Source organism: Arachis hypogaea, chromosome 4 (assembly GCF_003086295.3).
Source record: "Arachis hypogaea cultivar Tifrunner chromosome 4, arahy.Tifrunner.gnm2.J5K5, whole genome shotgun sequence".
NCBI lineage: Eukaryota > Viridiplantae > Streptophyta > Magnoliopsida > Fabales > Fabaceae > Arachis > Arachis hypogaea.
In genome coordinates, this window is record NC_092039.1 from 69359974 (window position 1) to 69379161 (window position 19188).

Consider the following 19188-nt stretch of genomic DNA (forward strand, 5'->3'; position numbering starts at 1 on the left):
GTATCAATATCAATTATATATATATATATATATATATATATATATATATATATATATATATATATATTAATCAGAATGATAATGAAATTGATATTGATAATGATTCTGATTAATATATATATAAAATTGATATTGATACCTGCCTGGGTTGATGCAGTGGCATTGATCCACTTGCTTTGAGTTTGGTTTGAGACTTCCAGGGTAGATGCAGTAGTTCTCCCCCACTTGCTCCTGGTTGAGAATGGTATGTAATTTTAAAACTTTATCTTATTCCCAAATTTCCCTGGGTATATGCAGTGGGTCGGCTCCAAGATGTGGCCAGACACTCAGACTTTTCTAGATGGTTCCGCTTGTGCATTTGATATATGAACATGAATTTTGAGCTTGGGGATGCGTGCACAAGGGATTGTCCAATGGTTAGATACCAGGACATATCGGGTTGGCTATATAACCGACAAATGAGCTCATTAGCCATAGGGCAGGCATGCATCATTCGCATTTGGGTGTTAATCTTTTTTGTGGGTTTGCCTAATTGAGTAATTACATCTATATGCTAATTTACCTAATTGCTCTACCTGTACCCTCTAATTGTGTATGCTTTACACTGTCTTGTCTGTGTTTAACAACTAAGAGATCTATCATGCTGGTGGTGGTGATGCTGAAGGTTGTTCCTGATGTTGATGATGGGATGTGTGTTGGAAAACTAAGTTCTAATGCTGAATTACTGAGTTATATGCTAATAGACTGTGAAAATGGAAAGAGATAGGCTGAGTGGAGTGTTGGATAAAAGTTTGAGTGTGTATGTTTTAGTTATACCCAATTTTGGATTTGAGTGGGGTAAGTTATGGGGTAGAAATCCCTCAAGCATGTCTTTGGTTTTTCTTGTCCTTTAAACTATTCACCTGTCGGATTTGTAAATTACAAGAGTTTCTTTTCGACCTTTTTTAAGTAAGATTTTCCGTAAAGCTTTTCCAAATGTTATTTCAAGGGTAAACTATTTTTATAATGAAAATTATTCTATATGCAAGTATTTCTTTGGTTTGATGGTATTCCCATCCCTATTGAGAACCTGCGAGGATGATATTTCACCCCCTACAGAATATCTTTTTCAGGGACAGGTTCAGGAAGCTTTGGCGTGAAATCGTGACCGACCTACAAGCTATATATATATATATGTTGTATTTTCAATTTGTTGGTTTAGTTAAGGTTTTATCCCTCGTCAGTTGTCATTTTGAGATTTTAGAGGGGTAAGACTTGTAATTGAGAAGTTTTGAATTAGTTTATGTATTTATTATTATGTGGATATAATTGTGTGATTAAGTGAATTAAAGTAAAGACTTTTCGATTTTGTTATTAAGGATTTGGTTTATATTTGTGAAGGCTGAATATTAAATAAATATAGTATAAAAATTAAAGGATTAGAGATAAGTAATGCTTGAACTTTTAATACGATCATGATTTGTTAAAAGTAAGGGTGTTACGTCCCAGTTGGGTTTGGGTCTATGTTACTAGTGTGGGGTGCTAGGGCATATCTTCAGAGATTGTCCACACAGGAAGAATCAGGATGCCTGTCGATCCTAACAACAAGGTCAAGTTTGGCTATGACAGCAAATGATGCTACTAGATTTGAATCCCTGATCCAAGAAATTTGTGAAATTGGTAATAGAACTTTAATTACATTATACGATACTAGAGCATCGTATGCATTCATATCATTTGACAGAGTTGAAGACTTAGGGCTGAAATTGGCAGATTTACTTTATGAATTACATATGCATACACCAGCTTCTCAAGTTGTGATAATTAGACTGTGTTGTCGACAAGTGCCTGTTTGGATAGAAAAAATACAATTTGTTCATGATTTAATATGTTTGCCTTTGACTGGAATATATTTAATTATGGGTTTGGATTGGTTGTCAATGTATCATGTGTTGTTAGACTATTTTGAACATTCTATTCAGTTTATATTTGAAGGGTTTGAAAGGCGAGTAATAGCCCAGGATTATTATTTGAATTATGTGATGGTGAGTTGTAGTGAAAATGAGTGTCAAAAGTATGTTCTCTTAGCCGCTAGCTCGTCTGAAAATGAACAAAACTTATACCGAATTTCGATAGTAAAAGAGTTTTCCGAGGTATTTTCTAAGGATATACTTGAATTTTCCCTTTCTCAAGAGATAGAGTTTGCAATAGAGTTAGTGTTGGGAGCATGATCAGTCTAAATCACACCGTATAGAATGTCACTGTTAGAGCTTGCAGAACTTAAGATTCAGTTGGAGGAGCTTATGGATAAGAAGTTTATCTGGCCAAGTACCTCCACGTGGGAGCACCATTTTTTTTAGTAAAGAAGAAGAAAGATTACAGTATGCAGCAATGTGTGGATTACAGATAGTTGAATAGGGTGACGGTGAAAAATAAGTATCCCTTGCCGAGAATTGATGATTTGATGGATCAACTGCAAGGATCCGATGTTTTCTCAAAGATTGACTTGAGGTCAGGATATCATAAGATCAGGGTAAAAGAGGAGGATGTTCCTAAGATAGCTTTCAAGACTCGGTATGGACATTACGGATACCCGTCCTTCGGGTTGACGAATGCCCTTGCCGTGTTCATGGATTATATGAATAGAATGTTTTGACCCTTCTTGGAAAAGTTTGTCGTGGTGTTTATAAATGACATCTTACTATACACTAAGACTGCAAAGGAGCATGAAGAGCATTTACGGATAGTTTTGCGAATCCTGAAGGAAAGGAAGCTCTATGCAAAGCTTTTCAACCGCAAGTTTTGGAAGAAAGAAGTGAAATTTTTAGGGTATATGGTAAGCTGAGAAGGCATTTTGGTAGATTCTACTATGGTTGAGGCAGTCATTGAATGGGGAGGACCAACGTATGTTACAAAGATAAGGAGTTTCTTGGGTTTGGTTGGCTATTATGAAGGTTTATTAAGGAATTTTCGCAAATTACCTTACCTATGACCAAGTTGACTCATAAGGATATGCCATTTGTATGGACGTCCGAATGTGAAGAGAGTTTTCAGACTCTGAAGAAGATGCTAACTACAACATCAATGCTTGTATTGCTCTGAATCCCACAAACCGTTTAAAGTTTACTATGACGCTTCGCTAAAAGGTTAAGGTTGAGTTTTGATGCAACACCGAAATGCTATAGCCTATGCTTCGTGAGAGTTAAGACCGCATGAAGTGAGTTATCCAACTCACAACCTGGAGCTTGCAATAGTTGTGTTTGCACTAAAAGTGTGGAGATATTATCTTTATGGAATAAAATTCCAACTCTCTTTCAATCACAAGAGCTTAAAGTATCTCTTTATTAGAAAGAACTCAATATACGTCAAAGGAGATGGATGGAATTGTTGAAGGACTATCACTTTGAGCCGAACTATCATTCGGGAAAGGAAGATGTAGTGGCAAACACCTTGAGTAGAAAGTTTCTAAGTGTTTCTTGGATGATGACCAAGGAATAAAAACTGTTGAGAAAGTTTGCAGGTCTTGTGTTGGGCGTTAAAGAGGTTGCTGGAAGCGTATGTCTGAACTAGCTGCATATTTCTAGCAACTTCAAGGTTGATATTCAGAGAGTTCAGCAAGATGATCATGAGCTGCAGAGGATTAGAGAAGGAAAACAAGGAGAAGTCACCAAAGACAAATAGGGAATCTGGAGATACAAGGGGAGGATCTATATACCAAATGTAGGAGGACTGCGACACGAGGTGTTAACAGAAGCTCACAAGAGTGGGTTCTCAATTCACTCTGGAGCTACCAAGATGTACCAAGACCTGAAGGAGATTTTCTGGTGGCCATGACTGAAGAATGACGTAGCAAAACTTTTATTCAAATGCCTTACGTGCCAGAAAGTGAAGATAGAGTACCAAAAGCCATCTGAAACATTGCAACCCCTTGAGATTCTACATTGGAAGTGGGAAGGTATCGCCATGGAATTTGTGTCAGGCTTGCCAAGAACTAGAGAAGGATATGATGCGGCGCGGGTGATTGTGGATTGATTGACGAACGCCGTACATTTCTTGCCAATTTGTATGAACAATTCCTTATAGGAACTGGCAAGGCTATATATCAAGGAGATTGTGAGGTTACATAGTATGTCCACAACCATAGTATTGGATTGAAATCCCCGGTTTACTTCAAGATTTTTAGGAGCCTTTCAGAAGGTATTCAGAACACAATTGTGTTTGAGCATAGTGTACCATCCTCAGACGGATGGCCAGTCGGAGAAGACAATTCAAACCTTAGAGGAAATGCTGAGGGCGGGTATATTAGATCAACTAGCCAGTTGGGATTATTACATGCCTTTAGCAGAGTTCGCATATAACAATAGTTACCATACAAGCATCGGAATGGCTCCGCACGAGGCTTTGTATGGGAGAAAATGTCAATATCTGTTGTGTTGATATGAGGCTAAAAAGTCAAACATCTTAGGTCCCGAATTAGTGGCAGAGTCGACGGAGCAAATAAAAAAGATCCGAGCTAAAAAGACTATGTGTTTTTGAAAGTTACTCCTACTACGGGTGTTGGAAGGGCTATAAAGACTAAGAAGCTGAATTTCCGTTATATTGGTCCATTTCAAATATTGAAGAGGATTGGGCCAATAGCATACCAAATAGCTTTTCCACCAAACTCCTCAAATTTGCACGATGTGTTCCACATCTCTCAGCTTTGAAACTAGAAAGTATACCCCTAATATAACCCATGTGCTAGAAGCGAAATCAATTCAACTGAAAGAGAATCCGATGATTCAAGTTACTCTCGTTAGAATTGATGATGTTAGTGTCAAATATTTCGTGAAAAAGGAGTTTCATTGGTAAAAGTTGCTTGAAGTCAGGCCGGAGTGAAAGAGTACACATGGGAACTTGAGTCCGATATGAGGAAGGATTATCCTCATCTTTTTACAAGTAATTAAATTTTGAGGACAAAATTTCTTTTAAGATGGGTAGGATGTAAAATCTAAAAAAATTTACTAGTTAATTATATTTAAAACTTGAGTTAAGAATATTTGAACTGTCTGAATTAAAAATTTAAATTTTATAATTTGAAAATTTATAAATAAAATTAAATTAAAAAATTATTTAGAATGTAAAAATATAATTATTTATGAAAAATGTATACCAATGTTATAATTGATAGTACACACTTATAACTATTCAGTACAACGTATGAAAAGAAAATAAAAATATATAAATAGGAAAAAAAATATTTAAAATGCAAACCGAAATATATACCCTTACAATTTTGACCCTAAGTAGAGAATTTTCGGTTACTGATGATTAAGCTGTTAACATTTTGCACTTTGCAACTTATGAATTAATTTTAAAAATGAGAGCAGTTGGTATTTCCCTCTCCCTCAACTCTCACACCATCTCATGGATGAAAACTTTTGAGCTATAAGTACCCATCACCTTGCAGAGATCACAAATCAAACCAACCTAACATCTGAAAGAGAATTAAAACACATAGTTCCCACAAAAAGAGAATTAAAAAAAAAAACCTTAAAATTTCCCCCAAAATTCCAAAACAACAAAAAAAAATTACACACCCTGCAGATGCTATGAAGAGAAATCATAGTTCCCACCACCAAGAACGGAAATGGGTCATACCCACCACAATCACAATAACCGTTCTCTTCATCACTCTCCTCCTCACACTTTCGGTTACCCACACCAAACCATATCCAAATTCTCCCAATTTTACCCCTTTCCATGTTGACCATTCGGGTTCCGACGACGGCGAAACGGGTCTTCCTACCTTGCCAAGGTTTGCCTACCTCCTCACGGGAAGCAAAGGGGACGCGCCGAGGCTCAGGAGAGTCCTTCAGGCAGTGTACCACCCTAGGAACTACTACCTGGTCCACCTCGATCTAGAAGCTTCCGATGCGGAGAGGCTTGAGCTCGCGAAGTATGTGAAGTCAGAGAGTGTTATGAGGGTGTTTGCGAACGTTATGGTTGTTGGGAGAGCTGATTTGGTCACATACAAGGGCCCAACCATGATTGCTTCTACCCTTCATGGCGTTGCGCTGTTGCTCAAGAAGGTCAAGGACTGGGATTGGTTCATCAATCTCAGTGCCTATGATTATCCTCTCATGTCTCAGGATGGTAAGTGTAAAATTCGGAAATGTTGTCTTTTCTTGAAAAAACTTGATTTCTATATTTAGAGAAACGGTATAAATGATGAATGATGAATTGGGTATGTGTGAAAAATCTAAAAGGGCTATTGGGAATGGGAAGTCAATATTATCAAGTCGTTTAAGGTTAATAAATTTGAATAATTTGATGCTGAGATCATGTCCATTCACCATATAAGTTCATTTACCATATCTAAGGATTATCATAAATTTTTTGGTTAGTTGAGACTTGTCACTCTTGTGTATTGATGAATTTATCCTCTTCATAGTTCTCATTAAGCATGCTGAAGCTTCTGGTGCCCACTCTTCATTGGTTTAAATTGTAACTACTATTTTTGGACTTTTGACTCCTTTTAAACTAACAAGTAAAAGGGTATGTTGGCAGCTCAGCATGTTGTTTTACTAACCCTATTGAGATACTGACTAATTTTACTAGCATAAGTAGATGAATAGAAATTTCTTCTAATACCATATACAACAACAAACAACAATAATAGAGCCTTGTTCCATTAGGTGGGGTCAATTATATGAATCAAACGATGTCATTGAGTTCTATCATGTATCATGTCTACAGAGAGACTGTTTATATGTAGATCTCATTTGACCATCTCATGGATGGTCTTCCTAGGTCTTCTTCTACCTTTCACCCATTGTCCATCTTCCATCTCATCCACCCTCCTGACTGGGTGCTCTGTCGGTCTTCTTCTCATATGTCCAAACCACTTGAGACGCAATTCTATCATCTTTTCCATAATAGGTGCTACTCCAACTCTCTCTTATATATTCGTTCCTTATACTATGCAATTGCATATGACCACTCATCCATTTCAACATCATATATTAACAATAATTTCTTCTAAGGTTTTCTTGAGTTTCTCTCTACCTCTACCTATAGGACTATCCTCCATTTTATCCACTATCATAAGTAGTGCCTCCACTTGGCCTTCTCTGAATGTTTATACTGCCTACAAATGAGATTTTACCATTGTCTCTGTAATTGATGCTGCCCTAACTGTCCATCTAGCATCATCATTGCTAATCCAGTTTGGTCTGGTTGGTCTGCACATCTGTTGAAGCATCCTCGTATCTACTACATTAACATTATGTTCCAGTTGACTCTTGAAAGAATCTTGGTATGAATCAATTCTGCAGAATAATGCAGAACCAAAAGAGAAGGTAGAAAGAAATGACCATGATTGAATATTGAATGATTCTGTATTCTTGAAGAATGAGTGAAAGAAAGTTGGAATACACTACAAGCCACTTAGTCCTTATATAGCATTCTAACAGCATTACCTAAATAAGGAAAGGAAGCTAATTCTAACTAATTCTGTTACAAAACAGGTTAATAGAATTTTGAACACTAACTAACTTCCTTTTCCCTCATTCTCTCTATTATTTCTCCTCAAACTTAATGTGGCTTTGGAAGCCACTTTAAGTTTGACTTCACATCGATTAAAGGCATCTACTGAAAGGGCTTTGGTAAATATATCTGCAACTTGATCAACCGAACCAATATGGATAACATTAAGTAAACCTTTGATTCAGTCTTTCGCGCACAAAATGTAAATCCAACTCGAAGTGCTTTGTCCTACTGTGGAGAATTGGGTTAGCTGCTAATAAGACAGCATTCATGTTATCACAATAAAGAGTTGGAATTATTGGTAATTGAACATAGAGCTCTTGAAGTAAGTTCTGGATCCAGATTAGTTGAGAAGTCAGTTTCAGCTAATCCTCTATGTTTTGTCTCTGCTACTTCTGCTCGTAGATGCTTGTTTGCGGCTAGACCAAGTCACTAGGCTCCGAGATACACAACATGTTCACAGGTTGATCTTTGATCGGCCAAATCTGACCCCCAATCCGAATCTGAAAAAGCAAAGAGTTGTAGTTCAGTGCTGGAATAAAAAATCAATCCCTGATCCAATGTGCCAGCCAAGTACCTCAATATACATTTAACACATTTCCAGTGAGAAATTAAAGGTTGTTGCATCTATTGAACAGAATAAAAAATTTCAGGTCTCGTTAAAGTGGCATATTAAAGGGAACCAAATATTGATCTATAAAGAGTGGGATTTTCAAAGAACTCATTGCCATGCTTAGTCAATTTTACACTGGTAATCATAGGTGTAGGCACCCCTTTAGTCTCGGTCATGCCAACTTTCTTAAGGTCAGAGATGTATTTGGATTGAGAGAGGTGATAAGCACCAGAGGGCAATTTCTTTGCTTCTCTGCCTAAGAAATAGCTTAATTCATCAAGATCCTTTAGAGAGAAAAGGTGATGTAGTTGAGGAATAGTAGTTTGAACAGCACTTGAATCACTCCCAGTTATCAAAATATCATCTACATACACCAAGATATATATAGTAACAGCAGCATTATGTTTAACAAATAAGGAATGATGTGACCTTGTTTTCTTAAAACCAAATGTGGCTAAAGTAGAGGATAGTTTTTCGAACCATGCTCGAGGAGCTTGCCTTAATCCATACAAGGACTTGTGCAACGACAAACCTGATCATGTTTGCTTGCTGAAACCTGAAAGTTGCTTCATAAAACCAATTCATTAAGGTCACCATTTAAAACGTATTATAAGTCGAATTGACGAATTTGCCAACCAAATTTCAATGCAATAGGTAAAACAATCCGAATGGTGGAGGGTTTAATTACAGGTGCAAAAATCTGGTCAAAATCCACTCCTTCTACCTGATGATTACCTTTAGCAACTAATCGGGCCTTATATTTAGCAATAGCACCATTTGGATGTCTCTTGATTGTGAAAATCCATCTACACCCAATTACTTTGGCATCTGATGGAGGAAAAACTATAGACCATGTTTATTGTTGTGACGAGCATTCAACTCTTCTTGCATAGCTCTATGCCATTGAGGTGTTTGTAAAGCTTGGGTGATAGATGTAGGAATGTGTTGTATGAGGTCAATGTTAGGTGTTGTACTGGCAATAAGAGCTTTAGGCTTAGAGATGCCGGTTTTAGATCTTGTTTGCATGGGGTGATGGTTCTTGGTGACACCGGTAGGTGGAGCAGCGCCAAATTGTATGCTGTTAGAATGTGATGTGAGGGTGAGAATTAGTGATGGTGTTTAAAGGGACAGGACTTCAAGGGGAAGAGTCTGGTTGAGCATCAGAATCTGTGTTTGAAAGGAGATGTATTTATGGTAGTGTGGTCAGAAATATTAGATGAGGCTTGTGGAATATGTGTGGGTTATGTGGTTGGAGGAGTTTGGGGTAATTCAACATTATAAGGTGCAGAGGTATTACGTATAGGAATTGGGAGGATCAGTAGGAAAGAGGGTAGAATAAGGAAACTTAGTCTCATCAAATTTAACATGGCGAGTGATGATGATTTTGCCAGATTTGGTAAGACATTTGTAGCCTTTGTGGTTTGGTGCATACCCAAGGAAAACTCATAATTCTGATTTGAAATCAAATTTGTTTTGAGCGTAAGGTTTGAGCCATGGGTAGCAAGCACAACCACATACTCTTAGAAATGAGTAATTTCATTTGTGATGATGAAGTTTTTCATAAGGAGAGGTATTTTGAGTTGTCAGGGAAGGCAAACGGTTAATGATAAATGTGGCTGAAAGGAAGGCATCATCCCAATGGATTAAGGGAAGAGAAGCCTTACCAACATAGCAAGGCCAGTTTCAGTGACATGGCGATGCTTCCTCTCAACACGTCCATTTTGTTGATGTGTATATGTACACGGAAATTTGTGAGTGATTCCATTCTCTACAAGGTATTGAGTGAATGACTTGGAGATATACTCCCTTTGATGGTCAGTTTGGAAAGCTTTAATTTTGGTCCTGTATGCTTTTCAATCATAGCTTTAAATTATAAGAATGCATTAAAGGTTTGAGATTTGGAATGTAAAAGATAGATGCAAGTGTAACGGGTATAAGCATCAACAAACAAAACATAATAATTAAAGCCATGATATGATGTAATTGGAGCTGGTCCCCATAGATCAGAATACATCATATCAAGAGGAGCATGAAAGTTAAAGGAATCAAGATTAAAAGTCAAGTGGTGCATCTTAGCCATATAACAAACCTCAGATACACTTTCTTTATTGATGTTAGATGGTAAGTTGACATTACAAGTTTTTAGCAGATTGAACTACTTTGGGTGGACAATGCCCAAGTCTATTATGCCATAAAGTGTAAGAATCAACAAAGCCAGTGAGAACTTTAGGTGGTACATTAAGAGGATTTAAAGAAAACTGATTTGTAGAATGTGTAGGTAATCTTGTAACAGCAGCTCTATTAAACTCATAACGCCTTTCTTAGGAGTTCCTTGAAGGAGGATCTCCGTGGTGGCCTAGGATTTAACATAGCAAATATTAGCATGAAATTCAAAAAGGAATGATTGTCAGCACAAAATTTTTGAACACTTACTAGATTTTCAGCAATATCTGGAGAATGTAGAAGTTGATCTAAAAGAAATTTTTGTTCAGTTTCAAGATTTACTAAATAAGAATAACCAGAATGTGCTATGGATGTACTTGTACCATTACCTAACAGGATTTGTTCTGGCCCATTATATTTGGAGGCAGCAACGAAGTTACTTGGATCAGATGTAATATGATGACTTGTGCCTGTGTCTGGGAGCCAGGAAGGATCTGAAATCGATGATGGAGTTGCAAGATAGGCCCTAGGTGTATGGTATGAGGGGGGGTGGTGGTAGTGCCAGATTATTAGAGGCTTGTGATGGAGGCATATTTGTGGAAGGTTGCCGGAAAGTCTGATCGAATCTATGGAAGCAATTGACAAATTGATCTTGAGTCTTTACTCCACCTCTGTAGAATCTTCCCCCTCTACCTCTTCTTCCATTAGAATTTGCTCTTGATGTTGTACCAAACTGTGATGGAACCTGAATATAATTTGCTTGAAAGGATCCAAATTCTGGTTTTCGAAACCTTTCAAACATATCCTCATGAGCTAGAAAAGTGCTTCTGCTTCAATTAGAGTTATTGTTTCTGATTTGTTTAAAACAGAAGAAATGTAGAGAGCATAGTCTTTGGAGAGTTCATCAGTTATGGCAGTGATGTGATCCTCTAAATACAAAGTATAACCTATGGCAGCTAAAGAATCTACAACCTTCCTGATCTTGCACAAATAATCAGCAGCAGATGTACCTCTCTTCTTGATTGATTTGAGCTGTGCTTTCAATTGTTGGACTTTGATCTTGGAGAATTTAGAAAAGTAAATCTTGAATCTTGGACCAAGCTTGGTGTGCATAATCACAATCTAGCATTCGGTTCTTGAAACTTGAATCAACAAATGAGAGCAGCCAAGTCATAATGTAGTGATCCTTAATTTTCCATTGCTTGTAATTTTCAGATTCTGTCCCTGAAGCTTTGGTTGCCTTGAACTTTTTTCTGGAACTTTTTCTGGATTCAGATGATCTGCAAGTTCATTTGCATTTATGACATATAGAGCCAATTGTTGCCAAGTTTTGAAAGTATCCTCATTCAATTTGTCAAGAAGAGAAGCAGTGAAGGTGTTAGAATTGTTGTTGGAGGAGGAGGATGAAACTGGAACGATCAATGCCATGGATTGTGACCCAATGCTCATGATACCATGAAAGAATCTTGGTATGAATCAATATTAAACTTAATTACTTCTATAATGGGTTAATACAAGGTATCCTGAATAGGGAATATGTTTGTGTAATTGTATAACTGAAATTGAAGCCTTGGGAGGCTGGAGCTACTTGCTAAATCAATAGTCAACTTCCTTTGGTTTGAAAGCATGGAATTTTGACAAGATGCTATGTCCATGCTAATTTAGGTGAAGGAATCCTTCATTTCCCTCCTTTGCGGTTGTTAATAATTTTAGGTTCTTTGTTTCTTTCTTTTAGGGTGATACTTGTTTGTCGTAGTCAGCTATGCAATAAATTTTTAATTAATTTGTTTTTATATATGGATATTAGAAAATAAATATTTTGTGCTCTCGTATGATCATTTTCACATCATAACTGTTAAGATTGTCATTTGATTCAAATCTCGTTGTACGTCAGGTTTTTCTACTTCTCGCTTTCATGATTTTCGTGGCTCTTGATGAATAGATCCATGTCTGATATTTCACATATATAAATTATGTTTGTGTTTGCTGACTTATTTTCTCATATAACTTGCTTCAGATCTCTTGCATATCTTCTCATTCATACCCAGGGATCTAAACTTCATAGAGCACACTAGTAATATGGGTTGGAAAGAGTGAGCATATTATTTTATGTTTGATATTGTTTTAGTTTGTTGCTACACCTAGTCGTGTTAATTGTAAACTTTGTAGAAATGTAATGATGATTGCAGGTATCAGAGAGCAAAGCCTATAATCATAGATCCAGGGTTGTATCATTCTAAAAAATCTGGTCTCTTTTATGCTAAAGAGAAAAGATCAGTCCCAAATTCATTCAAGTTATTCACAGGTATTTATTCTCTTTGATGCATAATTTTGTCATTGTGCCTTGGAACTGATAGTAGATTAATATGTCTACAAGACAATAGAGGGTTTTGTGATTAATAATCCTATTAGATGCATTGTGTTAAATCACCTTATTTAGTGCAGTTGGATGTGTTCTTTTGGCAAAAAAAAAAATCACTTTTTTGAACAACTTTTGTTTTGTTTCGTGTTTTGTGGTTTCCCCACCCCCCCCCCCCCTTTTTAGCTAGATGCTGATAACATATCTTATGACAAAAAATCAATTCCCATCTTTTCATAATATCAACAGTTTTAAGTTTTGGAATCACAATTTTCAGAATCTGAAACAAGGTAACAAGGGCACCTTTAGTCTAATATGTCAAACTGATCTTGAACTCTTATCGGGAATTCTTTTGATATTTATGTAACACAGATCAGCTTGATCCAGACTATCAAACAATGGCATTGAAGCATCTTGACAATTTCTTTTGTTCTACAGATATTATCCAACAATTATATATTAGTATTTTTCAGACAGAACTTCAAATCTTTAAATGGTTGTGTAATTTTCTTGGGAAGTTTGTGATGTGGTAACGTCTACTGTTTATCTGGTAGTCACTTCTGGAAAATGTAACTGAGGTCTAGTTCTTGTTTTACGATTCTTTGTTGCATAGATCTTTTGCATAGCCATCTTTAATTCGTGGTTAAAACCTTCAGTTTTCAACTTCGGTTTACCTGTAGTAAAACAAAGTGGGAAAGAGAGATTTGGATTTTCTCTTTGATATTCCATTCATGTATGTGTTGAAACTTGAAACATCTCTTGGATATTTCAGCTAAATGTATTTTGTGTTTTACAGGCTCTGAATGGGTTATCCTAACAAAATCCTTTCTCGAGTTCTGTATTCATGGTTGGGATAACCTTCCGCGCACTCTCCTTATGTATTATACAAATTTCTTTTCGTCCCACGAAGGCTACTTCCACACTGTCATGTGCAATCACAAGGACTACCAGAACACCACCGTGAATCATGATTTGCATTATTTAAAGTGGGACAACCCGCCGAAGCAGGATCCAATGTTTTTGACGCTGGTGCATTTTGACAACATGGTCCAAAGTGGTGCACCTTTTGCTAGAAAGTTTAACAAGGATGATCCAGTTCTCGATAAAATCGATAAGGAACTCTTGAGAAGAAAAGATGGCTACTTTACTCCCGGTGGTTGGTGCATTGGCAGTGGGAAAGCTCCGTGTTCTGTTTATGGAAATCCAGTTGTAGTTAAACCAAGTATAGGCTCAAAGAGGCTTGAGAAACTAGTGGTTAAGATATTGGATTTGGAAAATTTTAGGCCGAAACAGTGCAAGTAGTATTCAAGATACATTGTCCATCTGTATAATTTTGATTAACAGCTGCTATTGAAAGCCTTTTGATATATAAATTTTACTGGTTTTTGAAGTGGACTTAACTTGCTGCACTTGTTTATTTTTATTCAATCCTTGGATTTCCTAGGAACTTTTATGCAGAAGACCTCAAGTTGATTTTTAAGTGTAATTTTGGTGGAAGGAGAAAAAAAAGGGATCAACAAACCGAAGTATTTGATGGGCTAGATTACAATAATAATATCGTTTTATTTAGTTAGAAGTCAGAAGAATGAACTGCATTTCTCCTTAACCAGGATAGTATTGCTCTGCTTTTCTTCACCAAAGAATGATATTGTTTCTGCATCGGATATGGTGATCAAATTATTTTTTTTTATTAATGGTTTTTTGTCATTATGTGCAGTATTGTTGGAAGAGAGAAAAACTGAGCCGAATGATATTTGATCAATTATCAAATGATACTAGGAGCTGAGTTTATTGTGTACAAGTGTAAATGTAACCCACATGTAATAACCAACTCTATTCTAAAATAGAATAACAAAATCTAACTGATACGAGTAAGATTGTTGAGGTGTCAAGTAGGAAGTTAGAGGTGGTTAGAGTTGTTAGAATCTAACAAATTTGAAACCAATTTGTACTAATGTCAAACAAAATTTTACATTAACATAATTATAACTGTTGAGTTTGAGAAACAATTTAATTTATTAGTGATGACAAACATAAATATTTAGTTGGGTTGAAAGCCTAAAAATATTTTAGAGAAGTTGACTCTACCCACTAGTTCAAGTTTTGGAGACATTACCCCATACAAAAGGGAGTAGTCAGCCAATAATTGAAGAAAGGAGAGTGAATCCAAAATTCTGAGATAACCTAGCACCCTTACCACTCAAAGTTTGAAGTTTTGGAAGCAAACACCTATATTAAAGGGAGCATTCTGCCAAGATAGAATGCAATATTTGAGAGTGTTTGAATCTAGTTCTTCACATAGCTTTCAAGCTACCATATTTCTTCTCCTTCGTGAGGTTACATTATTTATCTTACTTTCTTAATTTATCTTTCTTTGATTTCTCTTGGTAAAAGCAATGTGTGAGGTATTTAAAAAAACTATTTGAAAAAAAAAAAGACAGAGAGAGTCAACTTGGAGAGAAAAGTCATTTTATGTCAGTCTCTTTTGATGTATTTATGTTTTGTAATCATAAACCTGAGATGTTTTTTTTTGCTAAGTTGGGTGAGCAATTAGTGTCATCTAGCTAAATCAAGCATGGTCAGAAGTTTGCTTTGTCCTGGATAGGATTAGGAAGAATCCTAAAAAATGTGTGTATGTAATCTTTGAAAACATAGTGAAAATTCTACCATAGTTATGGTGGAGACTAGATATAGGCCACATGGCATAAGATGCTTGAACCAGGATACTTGGCTGTAGGGGTGTGCAAAAAAACTGGTTTCACTAAACTGAATTGAAACTGAACTAAAACTGTTTTAAATAAACCAGTTTTTTTAAATAAAAAACTGAACTGAAACCGTAGTTTTTATGAAAACCAGTTTATTAAAAACCAGTTTTTATGGTTCAATTTATATTTAAACCAAATTAAAAATGGTTTTATTTAAACTCCAAAATTAGTTTTTACATACTCTTTCTCTCTCTCTCCTCTCTCTCTCTCTCTCTCTCTCCCCTTCCTCTCTCTTCTCTTTCTCCCCATCTTCTCTCCCTTCTCTCTTTTCCCTTTCTTCCTTCTCTCTCTCTCTCTCTCTCTCTCTCTCTCTCTCTCTCCCTCCTTCTCTTTCTCCCCCTCCCCTCCTCTCTCTCCTTCTCCCCCTTCTCTCTCCTCTCCCTTCTCTCTCTATCTCTCTCTCTCTCTCTCCTTTTCTCTCTCTCTTTTCCTTATCTTTCTCCTTTCCCTCTCTCTCTCTCTCTGTCCTCCTCTTTTTCCCTCTCCTCTCTTTCCCTTTGTTTCTCTCTCTCCTCTCCCTCTCCCATTTCTCTCTCTCTCTCTCTCTCTCTCTCTCTCTCTCTCTCTCCCCTTTCCTTCTCCCTCTATCCTTTCCTTCCCCTACTTGGTTGTGTCCTCTTCTCTTCTCTGTTTTTTTTTGTTCATTTGTTATGAGACAAAAATAAATTGTCTCCTGCATAATCCATATTGCAGACATAGCAGAACTAAAGTTACAAAATCAATTTTACTGTACCAGTTTAAATGTATAAAAAGAGGCCATACATTCAACCTTCCTTCTATGGGCCATTGTAAACCTTCAATTGGTATCAAGAGCTAAGGTCTCAAGCATCAAGTTTAACAACTTGGAGGAAAAATCCAAATGGGCAACATGGGAGCAAACGTGGTTGCTTATACTCTTATCAAATGGCAGTCCAACAACAGGCCACCATTTTTCAATAGCAAAAACTACACCTACTAGAAAGAAAGGATGAGGATCTTTGTACAATTCGTGGACTACAACATATAAAAGATAATTGTAAACATCCTGGATGTTTCAACAAAGACCAACACCGAAGTTGAAGTTATTCCAAAAGAAGATATTGAGTAGAATGATGAAGACAAGAAGAAAGTGGATCACAACACCAAGGCTATCAACATGATGCACTGCACCATTAGCTTTGAGGAATATCAAAAGGTGTCAAGGTGCAAAACACAAAAGGGATTTGGGATAAACTTCAAGTCACACATGAGGACTGATGCATGAGCATCTTATACCCATTTTCTGCTTATTTTCTAGTTAAATTTAGTTAGAATTTAGTGAGTTTAGTTATATTTTAGTATTAAAATCCTCTTTGTATGATACTTTGAGTTGTTTTGGTATTTTTATGATTTCAGGTGAAATTCGGATCAATTTGGCAGAGTTTTGTGTGAGAAAGAAGGGAGAAAGTGGATGCTGTCAACCCTGACCTCTTTATACTCCAACGAGCATAACTTGAACAACCAAGTCCAATGGACGTGGTTCTAAGGCGTTGGAAAGCCAACTTTCAGAACTTTCAAACGAAATATAATAGTGTATACTTTTTTTTGGAATCACTACCTTGAAGGGCGCTAAATGCCGAGCCTGGCGTTTAGCCCCCAAGAAGACAGAACCAGCACCCGAGCCATTGCCGATTCTAGTGCTGAACACCAGAAGTGTGGGTCAACTTCACCCAAGAGAGCATCTTTAGTGGGATTTAGCTTTTAATTTTTATCTTTTATCTTATTTTAGTTATTTATATATACAACAAAATCTTTTAGGTCTAGAATTTATTATTTTATTTTATTTTCAAATCAAAATTAGGTTAGATATAAAAGAGAAAAGAGTTAGCCCTTGGGGGCTCACTTCTCCCCGAGGGAGATCTTCTCACTTCCGCACATTCACACCTTTTAGAACCCTTGTTTTCTCTATAAGTCACGAGCCAGTAAACCTCCTTAGTTAAGGTTAGGAGTTCTATTTATTTCTATGGATTAAGACTATTGCTTTCCTATTTTAGTTAGTGTACTGATTCAATTTCAAGGATTACTTGTGTTCTTAATTTTATGAATCTAGGTAGAACGGGAGTATGACCCTTATTCTAGATGCATTGTTGTGACCTTTGGGAGAGGTCTCTCACCTGAACACAACTTGAAAGAAAATTTCTCCTAAATTGCTAATTACTTTAACTAATCTGGATACGTGACATATAATCCGTTTAGCTTTGGGTAATTAGGGTTTTTGTGACCATAAACTAGATTTGAACTTAACCCTCTAGTCGAAATCAAGTGACCAATGGATTGGCAGTTGATGAAGATTAGAAGAGACTAAATCACTAAGGGATTAGGGTTTAGTCAATTATAGTTTGCCATGAAATGAATCTTGCATGATTAAAATAGTTGGTAAGAAACCTTAATCTGGAAAAATAAATATCTCCAATACCTTAACTGTTTCTCTCATTAATTTCTACACCAAACTCATTATTTGCTTTCTTTCTTATTGATTTATTTTTTAATGCTTTTGAAAACCACCAAACCAACTTTTCTGTCTGCCTAACTAAAACAATCAGTCAACCATTGTTGCTCAGTCTATCAATCCTCATGGAATTGACTCTCGCTCACCTGAGGTATTACTTGGATGACCTGGTGCATTTGCCGATTCAGTTGTGGATATTGTCAAAATCTGCACCAAGGACACACAACAAGTAAAAGAGGCGAGGATTGATATACTTCAAAAGGAGTATAAAATGTTCTCCATGAAGGAAGGATAAACCATTGATGAAATATTTGAAAGATTCTCAAGCATCATCAATAGCTTGGATGCTATGAAAATCACTCATACTGAACCAATTCTTGTGAGGAAAATACTTAGAAGCTTAACAAAGAAGTGGGAAACCAAAAATACTATCATAGCAAAAAATAACTACCTAGATAGGATGACATATGATGAGTTGACAGAAAGTTACTAGCCTATAAAACCACACACTTCACCCGAGATGTAAAAAAAAAAAAGAAGTGGCCATGAAATAAAAAAATGGAACCATTGGAAGATGATTCCAATGATAGTTTTTTCTGATTATGAATTTGTATTTTTTGCTAAGAGGTTGAGAAGATTGATGAAGAGCAAAGGCAAGAATAGGTGCTCAAGCTTGAAGAACTACAAGAAGGACCTTAGCAAAGTCATTTATCATCATTGTAAGAAAGTTGGCTGCTACAAATATGATTGTCCTAAACTCAAGGAGCACAAGGTGAAGAAGGAGAAGAAGAAAGTGTTGATGGATTCATGAGAGGACCTTGAAAATGACTCAAATGAAGAAGACAAATCTAAATATGAAGCTCAAGTGTGCTTCATAGCTGGTCATGATCAACTAGATGAGGTAGATTACTTTGACCTGTCTAAAGAGAATTTGCACATTATCATTGATGATTTGATTGATCATGAAAATAAAATTCTAGTTAAATATGAAAAATGCAAGTTAAAAATAATTCCTTAAAAGCTAAAAATACTTCTCTCAAAGAAAAATTGATGAAAACCAAAAGTGTTGTTGATTTCATTGAGAAAAATATATTTCTTAAATCTAAACTTGAAAAATTTAAAGGAAAGCACATGATTCATGCATCATTAGATCTCATTTGGAAAATGAGAGATTGCACAAAGTGATTAGAGGCTTGAATCAAAATTTGGCACAAACTTAGACAAATTGTTAGCTAGTCAATAACTCTTTTTTCAAAAATCTAGTTTGGGTATGGTGATGAAAATGAAGTTGTTTTTGAAAAACAACATATTAAAA

At 36.3% G+C, this 19188-nt stretch overlaps 1 protein-coding gene across 1 annotated transcript; it reads left to right on the plus strand.

Moving 5' to 3' along the window:
• The first annotated feature begins 5291 nt into the window (after positions 1–5291).
• Positions 5292–14031, plus strand: LOC112796817 (beta-glucuronosyltransferase GlcAT14C). The gene is made up of 4 exons (XM_025839444.2): positions 5292–6114; positions 12300–12375; positions 12472–12587; positions 13438–14031. The coding sequence occupies exons 1-4, from the start codon at positions 5571–5573 to the stop codon at positions 13941–13943; spliced, it is 1242 nt and encodes a 413-aa protein (XP_025695229.1). The 5' UTR covers positions 5292–5570; the 3' UTR covers positions 13944–14031.
• Positions 14032–19188: the final 5157 nt, after the last annotated feature.

Excerpts from the sequence above, each read along its gene's own strand:
- LOC112796817 (XM_025839444.2), top strand. The coding sequence starts at position 5,571 with ATGAAGAGAAATCATAGTTCCCACCACCAAGAACGGAAATGGGTCATA. Across the intron at positions 6,115-12,299 it reads TCCTCTCATGTCTCAGGATG|ATCTCTTGCATATCTTCTCA; the intron begins GTAAGTGTAAAA and ends AACTTGCTTCAG. Across the intron at positions 12,588-13,437 it reads TTCATTCAAGTTATTCACAG|GCTCTGAATGGGTTATCCTA; the intron begins GTATTTATTCTC and ends TGTGTTTTACAG.